This window comes from Elephantulus edwardii, unplaced genomic scaffold (genome assembly GCF_000299155.1).
Source record: "Elephantulus edwardii isolate Elephantulus edwardi_28Jun2011 unplaced genomic scaffold, EleEdw1.0 scaffold00022, whole genome shotgun sequence".
In the NCBI taxonomy this organism is placed as follows: domain Eukaryota; kingdom Metazoa; phylum Chordata; class Mammalia; order Macroscelidea; family Macroscelididae; genus Elephantulus; species Elephantulus edwardii.
The window spans coordinates 11,434,545-11,451,178 of NW_006399772.1; the positions used below are offsets into that span (position 1 = coordinate 11,434,545).

Genomic DNA, 16,634 nt, shown 5'->3' on the forward strand with positions numbered 1-16,634 from the left:
CTAGCAGTCCATGGTATTCTCAATACTCTTCTCCAGCACCACAGCTCAAAGGCATCAATTCTCCTTCTATCCTCTTTGGTCATTGTCCAACTCTCTGATGCATAACAAGTGATTGTGAAGACCATGGCCTGTATCAGATGCACCTTAGTCTCCAGAGAGACACCATCGCTCTTCAGTACTTTGGAGAGGTCCCTAACAGCAGACTTTCCCATGGCAATGCGCCTTTTAATTTCCTGGCTGCTGGTGCCAAGACTGTTGACTGTGGAGCCAAGCAAACTAAAGCTGTGTACAATCTCAATGTCTTCACCATCCATCCTGATGCTGCCAATTGGCCCAGTGGTGAGAATCTTTATCTTCTTGACATTGAGCCTCAATCCATATTGGAGGCTGCAGTCCTTGACCCTCTGCACCATGCACTTAAGGTCCTCCTCAGTTTCAGCAAGCAGGGTTGTGTCATCCGCATAACGCAGATTGTTGATAAATCGTCCACCAACCTTGACCCTACATTTCTCCTCATAGAGCCCAGCCTCCCGGATAATCTGTTCTGCATATAGGTTGAAAAGGTATGGAGATATTATTATTATTTTTAAAAAGACCAAACATGGGAGTTCTAGTGGCCTAGTGGCAAGAAGCTGTGTTGCAATCCCAAAGACACTCAGTTTGAATCCACCAGATGCTCTGCCAGAGAAGGAGGGGCAATTTGCTGCTGTACCAATAGGATCCAATTCAATGGCACGCGCACACACACACACACACACACACACACACACACACACACATATAAAATTAAAAACAAAGAAATAAATAAAAATAATAAAAAAATTTTTAAAAGCCCAAATATAAGTTGCAGTATTTTTTTTTAGCCGAATTAACAAAGTTTATTTTGAGTTTGAACCCGGGCTCCCGCGTGCTGACACCGCAGCATCCACCCGAGAGCCAAGTTGCAGTATTTTAAAACATTAGGAAACCTACACATGAAAACATGAAAAGTCAGCAATGAGAGTGAGACTGTTTAATGATTACTTTTTGATGGCAGTCTGTTCACATTTGCCTGTCCCATGAAATACAGCATTACTTGGACATTCACACTCCACTAGGCACATAAGAAATTACAAAAGAGAGAGGGACTTTTAAAACCACATTTAATGTTTAATACAAAATCTGTTGCACTATAAGAGACGTGACTCCTTCATGCACAGATAAATTCAGCATCTACCACCACTTAAGAGTAAAAACTTGGAGCGTTCCTCCCACACGTTGGCAAATTGAAAGCAGCTTTCATCTTTGTGCTCTCGGATGCAAGGGAAGTCTGTTTTGTCCCTTTGGATTTCAAAAGGACTGGGTGATCTGGGAAGACCAAGTACAGAGACCTGAAAACAGGGCCATCTTCACCTGGATTTACTTCAAACTGTGCTTTACCTACATATATGAAAGCCAGTGACTTAGCCTATTGAACCCACAGGCAAAGTTCTGAAGATTTCATTTTCAGAAACTGGCTGTCGATATACAGAATAGTTCACTATTTCAGTTTCACAGCAAAAGGGAAAAACAAATAAATCCAAAAGCTATTTAGTAGATGCTTTCCAATCCCATGAACTCCATTAACTAGCTTACTTCTTACACAGTACAGCATAAACATTGTCAGCATGTTTATTTGTATGTGACGCCTATCAGCAAATAGCATCTACACTTTAAGTGTATTTACACATTCAACAAAATATCTACATATCAAAAGCTTTACTTAAAATTAAACTTGATGCAAGTTATGAGAAACCAATTTATTGGCAAATGAAACTGAGCATTCCTTCAACCATAGGTTGTTATAGAATTTCATATTTGGAGGTAAACCATTCAGTAGATATCATTCATGAATATGAGAGACTATATATATTTCTTTTTGAAACTGCAGATGGAATCATTTGGACTGTTGGCCTTGTTAGAACTTGTCAGATTCTTAGATCCTGACATGTGTCCATAGCAATTTGCATACACATTGCTTAATGCTTCAGAGTTGCAAAAGCGACCATGTAAGTAAAAACTTAAGAGAATAATTATTATTGTTGGCATGCTGTTGTAAGGATTTTTTCAAAAATTATTTTTAGGATAACCTAAAAATTGCTTAAAGCAAATTGACATCCTTCTTTCTGAATTTGACATGTTTTAATAGAAACCATGAGGCCAATGAATCAATATCTATTCTAGTTGGTGATAAAGCACTCCTTATTTATTCTTAAGGGAATACAAAAGCTCCTTAACATAAATTCTCTATGAATTATTATTGTTTTCCTGTTTTCAGCATTGCCATTTTCATGATCTATGCTTTTGAAAAGTTACTTCCTGACAGTGACAGTAATAGAGAACCCAGAGCTGGCTCTCTTGGCTAATCATACAGAACACAGCGTGTTATGGAATGTGTATTGTCTGAAGGCACGGCATGTTCTCTTGTCTCCTGGAATATATTTTGAAATTGATTTCTTGCAGCTTGTTTTCGGTTATTTCAGGGTGGCACAGTGCCAAAATGCATGGCAATGTCCAGTATTTATAAGTAGCAACAACGGAATATAGAGATGCTGGAAAGAGTAGAACACTGTGCTGTTGTGAATGCTGGCAGATTAAGAAGGCTACGAAGTAACAAGAGCAAAGAGCAAAGGTACTAGAATCTCAGTAAGCATCAGCAAATGCAACTGTCATAATGAACTCATTTAGCAAGGATATACTGTACACACTGTTCCTAACAGTCTCCCCAAAAGACTAACAACAGCTAGACATAGAGTCACCAAATTCCACAGCAATGTCCACAAAGACATTGAGGTTCTAGAAAATACTACAGTAACACTCTTGACAATGAAAACGGAATTCATATTTAAGGGTTCAGCGGAAGACAGTATATAAACAAAGTATCAAACCATGTTTTAATAACAGACACAGGATGTCCTTTAAAGGTGTGGCATTGGTCATGCATCAGATAGAACTGCGTCCTTAAGAGGAAATAACATGATCTGTTGATGGCATTGCAGTATTGTATCAGTTCAGAAGAAACCAAGAGTACGCACTTTTGAACAAAAAAGTATGTATGCACTTTTCACTTCAGTTCACATTAAAATATCATTTGACCAAGTTATATTCTTGCTTTAACGGTTCTCATAATAATAACATACAGTAGAAAGTGTCTTTTCTGCCTATATGTTCATAGTTATGAGAGGACTGACAATCCCAGTTGCTTAAGATAAGCATTCTAGAGAAAAGGAAACTGGCAAAGAACTTAAAAATTAGACAAAGGAATTCATGGCGTTGACAGGAGAGGGCGCCTCTGAGCTCTCATTTCCTTCCGCTGGCTCTTTTTCTTTCTTACCACTATATTGTCCAATAAAGGAGCCATCCTCATTGAATTGGCCATTCACGCCCTCTCCATAGTCAACTAGGCTATCATCACTGCCCGCTTTGTCCACAGTTCTTTCTGAAGGTGTTCGACTTCCTTTTTTTGAAGGCCTTTGGTACTCTCCATCACTGGAAAAAGAAGGAAAATATTTTTTACATGGTTGGTATTTGGGTAAAGTTAGTTCTTTTTTCCCCCTATTTTCTTTCTTTTTAAAGCTCATGCATGCAAGTTACAATTGGGCATATGGAGTCTGGGGCTCCTCCCACAAGATCTAATTGGATTGGTTGGTATGAAAATCAGATGCAGAAATGGTTTAATCATGAAGTCTTCAATAGAGTGGATGGCTTCTCATTGCACATGTCAACTTCAATGACAGATTCTGGCTGGTGATTTGAAAGCAAATCAGAAATAATCACAAGCATTACAAAAGGAAGAGTTGGAAGAAGTTGAAAACAATCACTATTTTGAACTAAAGAGAGGTAAAAGTTTATGGCAAGTAGAGAAGTTAGTATATTAAACGGCTTAGTACCTATGAATTCTTGACTATGAATGGCAAATGATCTTGGTTAAATGTGAAATATGAATAATATTTTCCTCTTGAGCCAGAAGGTGAAGCAAAACTCTGAATTTTCAAATAGTTTTGTTATTGAGTGCAGGCTAGACTCACAAACTTCAACCTTACCTTTCAAGAGACCTACAAATTCCATTAAAAGGATGCAGAAGAAACAAATGAAAATAGCCTAAGAAGAAAAGCAAAATCCTTATACTGACAGCATACAGTATTTCTTTTTCTGAACGAATTTTAGTTAATGGATAAAGATTTATTAACTCAGAAAGAGAAATAATTTTACTTAAAAGCCCTAGATTTGAACAATTAATGCATGCCAATACATTTTAAAGAATATGAATGAGTTAAAAAAATATAAAAGCGCCATACATTTTCTGCACTTGTCTTTACTACTCTCTGCTGTGTGGTATGCACACATGATGTTGGTCAGAATACATTTTAAGAAGCCTATTTATGTTGGCCAGAACACCTTTTAAAAAGACTTACAATTCTTTTTTGTTTTCTTATTTATTTGTCGATTTCACTAAATACAATATTTGGAAGCAGAATAAGAATCATACTTTAGAACAACCACCTGTTTGGATCTGTAACAAGGCATGCACACTAGACTGCTCTTTTATAGGTAACATTCAGTACAAAAGGAGAAGACAATGGCAGACTCCATCACTTTGTTTTCTTTTTTATAGCAAAAAATGCCAGGTGAAAGAAGAGACATACACATACTGGTGTAAATAAAAAAGTTGTCATACAAAAAGGCTACAGTGTTTCACCCAAAAATTTGTGTCATGGCTTTATTTAAGAGAGAGACACTTTTCCTAGCTAAGAAACAAATGGTCAAATTACACACATTTTTTGATTCATTTTCCAGTAATTTCATCTAGGCTTTTTTCTCCTTTCTGAAAAAAATTCTTAAGACTGGGAAATAATGGTCACTTAATACTGTTGTTGCTGTTACGTGCCGTTGAATCACTTGTGACTCATAGCGACCCTATGTACAACAGCTCTGAACCCTGATCTATCCTGAGCCAACCGTATTGTCTCTGACACACCTACCCCCATTACCCCAGTCACTGAGTCAATCCACCTCATACAGGGTCTTCCTCTCTTTCAGTGTCCCTCCACTTTCCCAAGCATGATGTCCCTCTCTTTGCAACATGCTCAAAGTATGTTAGGTGGAGCCTCAGAATCCTTGCCTCCAGGGAGCAGCCTGGTTATAGCTGATCCTCCACTGGATTTCTGTGGCTTAAATCACTATGGGAGGACACTGTCCATCTTCCATGGAGTTGCTGGTGGATTTGAACTGCTAGAAAGGCACTGCCTTTGTGTTAGAAACACAATTTCCTGTGAATAACACTGTTAGAGAGAGCCCTCTACTGATATATGATGTTAAAAATTACTTGTTTCGGGGAGCTCTGGTGGCCTAGTGGCAAGAAACTGCACTGCAATCCCAGAGGTACGTGGTTCGAATCCACCAGATGCTCTGCTGGAGAAGGAGGGACAATCTCCTTCTGTACCAGTCAGATCAAATTTGACGGTACACACACACAAAATAATAAAATAAAATGAAATAAAATTAAAAAAGAAAAAGAAATTACGTGTTTCAACAATGGGCAGGTTCTTGCCAGGGAATAAACTACATAAATATCATGTAGTGGGGATCACTAAGGATCGTGTGGTGAGACACCAGAGCATCTTGTTTGATTTGTTCTTGGGACACTTCAGGCTTTACCACATCTAATCTCTATCCTATTATAATAATAATTTATGCAATATCTAAGAATCTTAATCATTCTCTTGCAAGTTTTTCTTGAATAAATCCTGTGAACTATTGTACGTGGCTTGATGAAAATGTTTCTTTCACTGGAGAGTTCAATAGTGAGAAAAAATTTGTTCCCTGAGTTCTAGTAATTAATCTTATTCTGTTTTTGTAAAACTGTTTTGTAATATATCAAGGAATACAGTATAGAAAATTGTAGTCAATGGCATTTCTTTGACTCAATTATCTATGCCCATCCATTCATTTACCCAATAAATTTTTATTAAGTGTCAACTGAAGACAGGCCTTGTTCCAGGCACTGGGGATATAGGAACAAACAAAATGGATTAAAAGTCCTGCTTTCCCTCATTCTGGACTCCCGTCGTGAAAACAATACCCAATCATATATTCCTTTTAAACAGTTCTCTCCCTCATCTGTTTCAATGCAGTATGCATAATTTATCCTATCTTTCTCGGTCTCCCTCCAGCCCTGATGTCAGTCCTGTTTTACAACAGTGGTACTATCCAGTATTTACCCTTTTGTGACTGAGATATTTCACTCAGCATAATGTCCTCCAGGATCATCTATCTTTAATATTTCATGAGTTCTTTGTTTTTCAGTGCAGCACAGTATTCCATTGTGTGAATATACCACAGCTTCTCTATCCATTCGTTTGTTGATGGGCACTTAGGTTGCATAGTGGAGCAGACTTGGAGGGAGGGATTGTATAACAATGAAAGAATTTTTCTTTTTTCAAAGATAAGAGTGAACTGAGGGGGGGAGGTTGGGCAGGGAAAAAACTGCAACAATGAATGAATGGAAATCCAAAGTCTGTAAACTTTCATTAAAATTAATTAATTAAAAAAATCCTGCCTTCATTGAGTGTACATTTTAGTAAGAGGAAAAACAGACAAGAAATCCTCAATATAATTAAAAAAATTACTTATAGAGTATGTTAGATGATTAGTGCTCCAGTGAAAACACAGTGAGAAAAGGGACTGTACATGTCAAGGAGGGAATGGACTTTTGGAATTTAAATTGGATCTCCACTGAAAGTGTCTTCAAGAAGGGACAGCTGGTCCTTAAAGAGTGGCATTATTCAGGAGGGTAACTGAAGGGAAAGTGTCTCTGGCTGTGAAAACAGCAGTCAAATGTCCTTGAGGTAGGGGCATGTTCAGGGCACAGGTCTTGTGTGGTTGAAGCTGAATGAAAAAGGGATGAAGTTTAACATTAAAAACTAATTCATATAATGAAACAAACTAACAGAAGAACTTAAAGAAAATGAGAACTGCAACAGGAGTGAAGATAAGGGAGGAAACAGGGCTATATCAAGATTTTGTAGGATTTTGCAAAGATTCTACTGGAGTTCTGAATATGATGTGAGCCACTGGAGAGTTTTCAAAAGATGAGCAACTGATCTGATTTACATTTTGGAAGGGCTGGGAACAGTCTATGAAGGGCAGTTTTTTAGATTACAGTCAGATTTGGATCTTGCCCACCCATGCATCTTGCTCTGTAGCTGCTTCCGTGTTACAAAGCAGAGTTGAGCAGTCACAGCCGAGAACTTATAGCCCATCATATTGGAAATACTTACAGAAAATGTTTGATGACTGTACTCTAAGAGTTTAGGAGAGATTACTCTAACAATCCAAGAATGAGTTAGACAGGAGTGGAAGAGCACATAGGATCAGATTATGGTTGTATTTTCAAGGTAGAGCTACACTGGTGGATTAGATGGGGAGTAACAAGAGGAAAAGGAAAAGCAATGATGAAACCTTCATTTTTGGTCTGAGCTGTAGGAAGGATGGAACTAATCTTACTATGAGCTCTTGAAGAAGCTGTTAATTTAGTGTAGGGAATGTTATGCTTGATATAGGTGCGGGAAACACTTGTCTTACATCTTTACGAAACTAGTACAGCACTGATATATACACTCATCAAAAATACTTAAGAAGAATACAAAATAGAGATAATCTCATCTGTAAATATGAAAAAGAGCAAACAAAGTATAAGGAAAATACACACACACACGCACACACACACATATATAGATATACCAAAATAGAGACTATATTGTTGCCAAGTTAGGTGAATTCCAGAAATGCAAGTTTAACATTAAAAACTAACTCCTGTATTGAACCATAATAACTGAAGTACTAAAAAGAAAAAAAAGTCAAAATCACAATATCACCATGAAAGACATGTAAGGCACACTGTAACATCCATTTATGATAAAGATGCTAATATACTAGGAAGAAAAAGTCTAGAGAAAATACTATCTTTGATGGTGAAAAGTTAAAAGCTTTCTGTTTGACACCAGAAATAACACAAGGATGACTGTTATCACCACTTCTAATCAATGATGCTTTGAAAATACCAAGCAATGTGATGAGTAAAATAAACAGGAATGTAAGCATTGAAAAAAAATTACCATGATTAATAACCAACATAATTGCATATGTAAAAAAATGCAATAGAATCTACAGGCAAGTATTAGAATTAACTAAAAAGCCCAATAATGCTGCTTGATGCAATATTAACATAAAAGAAAATTTTAAATAACTATGCCTTTATAAAAAATGAGAAAATTAAAAACTGATTACCATTATAGTAGCACAAACATCAATTTATATGAATAAATCTAAAAATGTGTAAGAATGGAATGAGAGCAGAAATAATGAGAATATTAATGCATTGTGAAGATCATCATCAATATCACTGAACAATTGTTGAATAGGCACCTAAACTGCTGTGTAAACCTTGTGAAAACACAGTAAAGTATTATTTTTTTTAAAAAGATGTGCAAGGCTCTAGAAAAAATAAAACTTGGAGAGTTATTAAAGAAAACGCAGTTGTTGTTTTTGCTGCTGTTAGGTGCCATTCAGTTGAGTACAACTCCTAGTGACTCAATGAACAGACATGAATCATGTCTTCATTTCTGACAGCTTTGAACCCATTGCTGTAGTCACCATGTTAATCCATCTCATTTCATCCTCCTCCTTTCACTTTACAAATATGATAACTTCCAAGGGAAATCTTTCCAAGGAATATTTTTTACATGCTATATGTCCAGTGCATGAGAGACAAAGCTTCACCATCCTCGCCTCCACGCACCACTCTGGCTGCATCTTCCCCAAGACATACTGTTCTTTCTTTTGGAAGTCCACAGGCTATCCAGTGCTCTTCTCCAATACCACAACTCAAAGGCATCGATTCTTCTGTCATCTTTATTCATTGTCCAGCTCTCAGATATATGTTGTTGTTGTTATGTGCCGTCAAGTCGCTTGTGAATCATAGCAACCCTATGTACAACAGCCCTAAACTCTGCTCTACCCTGTGCCAATCGCACTGTCTCTGACACTCCCATCCCTATTACCCCAGTCACTGAATCAATCCACCTCATAAAGGGCCTTCCCCTCCTGCACTGTCCCTCCACCCTCTCAAGCATGATGTCCTTCTCCAAGGACTGGTCTCTCCTCACAACATATCCAAAGTATGTTAGATGGAGCCTCAGAATCTTTGCCTCTAAGGAGCCACCCGGTGTAACCCTTTCCAGGATGAATCTATTGGTTTTCCTAGCAGTCCATGGTACTTTCAATACTCTTCTCCAGCACCACAGCTCAAAGGCATCAATTCTCCTTCTATCCTCCTTGGTCATTGTCCAACTCTCTGATGCATAACAAGTGATTGCAAAGATCATGGCCTGTATCACATGCACCTTAGTCTCCAGAGAGACACCACGGCTCTTCAGTACTTTGGAGAGGTCCCTAACAGCAGACTTTCCCATTGAAATGTGCCTTTTAATTTCCTGGCTACTGGTGCAACCAACCCTCGGATATATCCTGAGAGCAAAATGCTGCTCTTCAATATTTTGGAGAGAGATATATTCTCATATATGAACAGGAAAATGAAAATATGGTAAATATAGCAATCTTTTTCATATTCCTCCTTAGATTCAATTTGTTTCCAACCAAAAACCCAGAGGTTTCCTCTGGGGATCTTGTCAAGTTGATGATAAAATTTATACGTAAATGAAAAGGATCAAGTAGATCGAAGAAGTTCTTGACAAGGACAAAGTTAAAGGTCTTCACCTGTCAGATATCAAGACAAGTCATGAAGCTATGGTACTGGGACAGAATATCAAGAAGTTCTTGACAAGGACAAAGTTCAAAGACTTTACCTATCAGATATCGAGACAAATCATGAAGCTATGGTACTGGGATGGAATCCTTGGCTGGTGCAAATGGTTGATGAGCTCATCTACTAATGAAAGGTTGGAGACTGGAATGTACACTGGAGTGCCTTGAAAGAAGGGCCTGAAGATCTACTTCTGAAAATATCATTGACGAAACTGTGCAGAAGAGTTCCACTTTAATTCATACAGGGTTGCAATAAGTTGGAATCAACTTGAAGACAACTGATGGTGGTGGTTAAGAGTAAGACAATGTGGTTTGGTGTAAGGACAGACAACCAGTGAAATACACTACTAGACTCTGAAAAAGATCCACGATATGAGGACATGCAGGAGCCCTTGTGTCGACTTTACTCCCATAGCACATTTTTATGCTATTATAATGGAAATCATTACAAAGTTATCTTTCAATTGTTTTCAGGTACATAGACATGCACTAGATATAGAGATAGAGATAGAGATAGAGATAGAGATAGATATATAGTTGTTGTTAAGCAACATTACCAACATCTCTTATGAATGATGATTTTTGCATGTGGGTTCTCACAGACTTTTACATACACAATCATAACAGTCATGAACAATGGCCAGTAAAGAAAAGGCTTACTAGAAGCTTCCATTTCAGCTTAATTAATGATCAAAGTAAATAAGAGAGAATCTGACAGCATATTATTAAATTGATTGTAAAAGAGGTCTGAGCACTAAAAAGATATGTTCACATTAAAGTATGAAACTCAGCTCCTGAGTCCCTTTTTTCCTCTGGAAAGATATCTTGAACTAGCCTTCTTCCACTGTCCACGGGCCTTTCGCTTCTGGATCTCATTCAACTGCCATCTTAGTTGAATCCCTTTAACTGTGCTTTTAACATGAAGCTTAAATTGTTCTTTCCTCTGCTGTATCCCTTGCTAGACTACAAAATCCCAACAGGGACTGTGTTCTGTTTGTTTTTACATGCCCAGGGCCTGGCGTGCAGTAGGCATTCAACAAATCTGGTTGAATAAATTCACTGTGAACTAGCAATGCTATAGACTGTGAGTGTTTCTGAAATGCCTGAGATTTCTAAAACACACACACACACACACACACACACACACACACACACTCACACTCTTCTGAGTTTCTTCTTAACTACTTTTATGATGTCATGTATTGTCAACTCAAGAACACATTATGGGGCATTTGATCTATTTTTCAAGAACAATTGATTCAGTGTTATTTATATAGAAAATATTGTAATGGTGGGTAAAGTTTGCTAATCCTTATCAGATTTTTTTTTGTAGACATCATCCTATGTTGGCCCATCTGTGCTTCAGTTTTATTGACATTCATGACCCAAACACTTTCTGAACCCTTTCTCTAAAACACCGTTTTTATTTATTCTGCTCATAAGCCATTTCATGTTTTTTAAGCAGGATAAATCTGAAGTACAGACCACATGTGACACATCATAGCATCATTCATGCTTTATGAGCATGGGTCAGCATGCATACATAACAAGACCACATTCATATGGATGGCAGGACTCTCATGACAAGAGCCTCCATGTATGCAGTAAATATGAGTTCAAGTATCATGGGCATATGGTTGTTCATTCTGATTTTGAAAAGAATAGATCTAAAGAATAAGGCAATACTTACACCGTTGGTTGTATTGTTTCTCTGATTTTTCTATATGTTAGCAAGGATGCAGAGTCTACTGTCTGTATAATTAAAGGAACAGACAAAGCAAGCTGCAGGCTTCCAAATTAGGATAAACACTTAGGGATGGCTGATGGAGCAAGGGCACAGGGCTATGGTATATGCAAAAACCAAAAAACGAAACACAAACCCCCAAAATCATTTGGCCATTGAGATTCCATCTCTCTTTGCGCTATGGAAACATTCTCTGGCATAGTGCCAACCAGGGAGAACTGGAATGTTTATGAGCAAATCATAAATAGAACTCATTTACATTTACAAAACCCCTAATTGTGTGTATGTCTGCTGGGTGCGATTAGCATATTAATTTAGTTTTTGAGATGAAAAAGCATGAGAATCAATAAATAATGCAGAACTCAAAACTTCCAGAAGGTACAATGCAGAGATGGGACCTTCACGATTTAGGGAAGGTAATGACATGTGGATGTATTATAAAAAAGAGGTAGGGGTTGTTGCAATAGACAGTTGGAACTGTTTTCACTAGTTGAGGAATTTTAGAAATGAAAAAATCTCCTGAATTTTTCAAGTGGGAAAGAAACGAAAGAGAAAACCTTCTCAGGTGTTAGGAATTCACAGGACAGAGCCATATAAGTAATGAAGGAAGGCTGGGAATTTGAGGAATTAAGCCCACTTGTGAAATTATCCTTAGGATTCTTGAACTTCATTTAATAAAAAGTGACCGAGTTGTGTTTCAATTTTAAGACAACAGCAGAACCTTATTTCTGCTGACACTTTCCCAAAACAATGTTAATCCCAAATGTGATAAGTGTTCGCCTCACACACAAATTCCAAGTATGTACCCGCATTAACAAACTGTTCTACTCCTGAGAAACCAAGGCATAAGATAAAGACAGCAAACACATGATAGATGAATTAACACCAATACAGAAAAAAAATGACCAAATAAGATGTAGAGCGTGATCTTGAAGCCAATGACCATCTGCTTGCTATGTAGTGTCCTTGGACCCCAAAAATCCTACTAAAATTTGTTAGTAAAGAGGTTGCAGAAGGCCACAGAAATTACAGTGCTAGAAAATAAACCTTCCATCCAATACATGGACAACTGGCTCATTTTGTAGATTAAAAAAGTGCATATCTAGAGAAATTTAGGGTTATAGCTAAAGGAATCAGTGATGGCTGTGTTCAAAGTAAAATTATGTCTCTTAAATCCAAGCTGGTTCAGGTTCTACTCATGCTTAATGAAGTGGGTAGCATAGTTAATCTAAGTTAGTTAGGTTTACGTGAGATCGTGGCTTCATATGCTATACTAGAAAGCTGATGTTTGAGACAAAATGAGACATCAATTGCCTGACACAATTAAACATGAAACGGAGGTGAAGGCACTCCATCAGACGATGTATCAGTACATCAAAAATACTTTTCTAGGCTATAATAAAAATTCAGTATAGCGAGTGGTATACAAATCCTGTATCATCTTTTATCTATAGAAACTAAAAATAAGAAGTTATATATATAATAATTCTCAGCTAATTTGCTTTAGAAGAGAAATGTCTGGAACAAGAAATTAAACCCATAAAGATTTCTACTCATCTAATTTAAGACATGGATGCCCTCCCCTGGGTATCTTCAACCAGCTGTGGTAAAGTTTTGGGTGACTGGGGTGTGAGACTGCAGGAAATTTTCATATACTTTATGTCTCAGAGTCAACATATGACATCAAGACAAATGCTAATTAATTATCTTTCTGTATCATGAGATACAGAAATTCTGAGAATTCTTAGGAGCGACAGTCACCTCTGCTGAAGTCAAAGTCAGAATATGAAAATTTAGCAGCTGAGACAACAAAGCACAACATTTAGGTATGTGTGGAAACTGGTTTGACTCCAATTTTGTGGACTACAATAATTGTAGTATTTCCTCAATCAGTTATCTATTTTTCATTTTGGACATACTTCATCTTTCATGATACTGAAGAAAAAAAATACCAAAAATGAACTCTGGAGACAGACAGAAATGGACACAAATAATTTATTACCTCTAAGTGTTATCTGGCAATCACGATAGTAAGATATATTATTTTACCTAAATCGTATATTTTTCCTGGGAATAAAAGAGAATAAATAAAAAAAAGAAAGCCTCTTTTGACACAGACTCAATATTTAAAAAGATTATGAACTATAATAATTTTATAAATGAGGTTTATAAAAAGGAAAAAATAATTAAGATTGCTAATGTGAAAGCATTTTGTAAGTAGAAGAATCTTTTGGAACACCCACATCCAATCTTTCAAATAAATAAAGAAATATTTTGGTTTTGTGCTTAAACAAACCTAAAATAATCATTTATCTCCTTTGTAAAAGACCTACACCACTTAGGTAAGAATATTTTTAGAGGTTTTCTTTGTTTGTCTTACTATTTATCATACAGAACCTATTGTTTTTTAGTAGCTTCTGAGTTACAGTGACCCAACAGGACAAGAGTAAAACAGTCCGTGGAGCTTCCTAAGCAGTACTCTTTTTTTTCTTTTTCTAAGCAGTACTCTTATGGGAGCAGTGTGTCTCATCTTTCTTCCCTCAAGTGACTGGGAGTGGGGCAAATCGCTGACTTTTTTAGATGACAGTGTTTATCTTTAACAACTAACTGCACCATGATGACTCCTTTTTAGCACTGAGGATATAAAATATTTCCTTAATGACAGAGCCAAGTCAAGTCTATACTGTCAAAGTTCCATGAGCCTAGATGGCTGTGATATTTGCTAATAATTAACACTTACTTTGGGCGTGTGGCCAGGAGAGATTGGTCTTTGGAGAAGGACATCATGCTCGGAAGGGTGGAAGGATAGCGCAGAAGAGGAATACTCCAGATGAGATGGATTGATACAGTAACTGGGGCAACCGGGGTTTGGTGTGTCGGAATCAGTAAGACTGGCTCAGGACAGGGAAGGGTTCAGAGTTGCTGTACATAGGGTCCCTATGCATTGCAGGTGACTCAATCAATAACAATCTACGACAGGTTTGGAAGCAGGAGTGGCATCTACTTCCTAAATAACATGCTTCCAGAAACTCTATGAACTTTGGGAAATGTCTTAATTGTAGAGGCTTCAGGCCTTTTGTTCATAGGGTCACTATGAATTGTGCTCGACTTGAAGGCAATCAACAACAACAGCAACAATAACAACAACAGCATACAGCTAGTCATCATTTAATAAGTAATGGGCAGGGGGTATGGGCATTTGTTTTAAGGAAAACTATCTTCAAAGGTAAGATTAGTTCGAGTAATACTGTCTGAAGGAATGCCTTAGAAAGGACAGGTAAGGTCTCCTTCACCATGCAGCAGATTTCATGGGGTCTTTAATGTTATTTCATTTTTATAACCAGCTGTGCTAAGTTGATCAATACAGCAAGAACCCCTGGGAAATATGTCAGTGTGGAAAATGCTTTTCCAAGACTGTGACTAAGATGGGAATCTTACGTCTTCATAACAAGCGAGGATTTTTGAACTCTGAGGAGTGTGTAAACCTTTAGACAACCAAGAGTTTCTGAATTAAATTTATGACTGAGGTGAGTGTCACATGTTGGGCAGAGTAGGAACTTGGCCAAGGCTGATTGTATAGACAACATCTGAATGTTGTGTCTTACCTAGTTGAAAAAGGAAGAGCAAAAGAGAAGCGGAAGCTAACCTGTATTCTCCGAAAGTTCCATCATCTTCCTTCATAGGCTGGATTTCGGGGTCAGCGTGAGCGTCTTCTTTTTCTTTCACTAAAATTTTCAAAATAACTTGTTATCTTTTGACCCTTTGCATCCTTGTTCAAAGGTTTTCAAGTCTTGGAGATACATAGCAGTGGAGAAAAATTCTATGCAAAGCTTGTGTTTAATAATGATATTGACACCTAAATCAAACCCACTGTTGCCAAGTGTATGCTGAGTAAACATGATTATGCAAGACAAAATAGAACCAACCAAAGGGTTCCCACAGCAATATGACTTTATGGACACCAATCACCATACCTTTCTCCTTTTGCTGAGCAATTGGTAGGTTTGAACTGTCAAACTTTTGTCTGGTTTGTGTTATGTACCCAAGAATATATTTTGATGCTTTTGCTACTTTGAAACATTCTGACATCTATTAACACATCAACTTGAGTTTTTAAAAACCATGTCAGCATGTATTTCTTAAGAAGGCAATATTTTCAAGTTTCTAAGATTTTTCCTAACAGTAACATTGTTGTGTTTGGAGAGAACATTGTTCTAATTAATATGGCACTTGTCTGTCAGTTCGCTGTACTGAGATAACTTGTGGGTTGCTGTGATACTGATGCTGTGTCACTGGTGTGTCAAAGGCCATAAGGGTTACTTATGGTAGACAGGTGTTAGTAGAGCTTCCAGATTAAGATAGACTAGGAAGCAGGATTGGCCATTCACTTCTTGAATAACACACCTTTGAAAACCCTATGAACACTAGAGGAATGTGGATAGTTATAGTGGTAGATCCCAGAAGTCAGTTGAATTGATATGGTGACTGCCACAAAGGAGGCTAGTGTGTCAGGAAGTGTAGGAATGGCACAGGAGAGGACAGGGTTCAGATCTGTTGTTCACAGGGTCACTATGAGTCATACTCGACACTGGCACCTAACAACAAGATTCTTCCAGCCTCCCATTTTAACAATCCATTAACCATATTAATGGTACATGTTACCATGGTAAATATGTCTTTTCATACATTTTTCATGTCTCTGAAGGAAAATGACCAGATTAAAAAGATAGAAATTCATTGTATCATGAAATAGTACAAGCTATTAAGCTGAAGGAAAATAACAGTATAAACCATGATGTCAAGGGACAATTCATACACATGTATTACTTCCTCTGAGAAGAGTTCCCTCCCATTGCTTTCATGTGTTATTTAGGCATCCATGATTGCGTGTGTGTGTGTGTGTGTGTGTGTGTGTGTGTATTTCTCACCTTCCTTCCTTTCTTTCATATATATGCAATCCCAAAGGCACGCAGTTAGAGGCCACCAGATGCTCTGTGGGAGAGGGATGGGCAATCTCCTCGTGTGTCATTAAGAACCTCTGAAAACC

The 16,634-nt window shown here is 37.5% G+C and overlaps 1 protein-coding gene across 3 annotated transcripts in view; it reads right to left on the minus strand.

Annotated features, from left to right (window-relative positions):
• Positions 1 to 2,840: 2,840 nt before the first annotated feature.
• Positions 2,841 to 16,634, minus strand: part of NRCAM (neuronal cell adhesion molecule) — a 103,333-nt gene continuing 89,539 nt past the window's right edge. For 2 of the 3 annotated variants that reach the window (XM_006882637.1, XM_006882639.1), the window contains 2 exons: positions 15,234 to 15,312; positions 3,270 to 3,507 (listed from right to left, as the gene is read on the minus strand). In XM_006882637.1, coding sequence (XP_006882699.1) covers positions 3,270 to 3,507; positions 15,234 to 15,312 — 317 coding nt within the window. Of the gene's footprint in view, positions 3,508 to 15,233; positions 15,313 to 16,634 lie in introns of all 3 variants that reach the window. The other variant, XM_006882638.1, reaches the window with a different exon arrangement.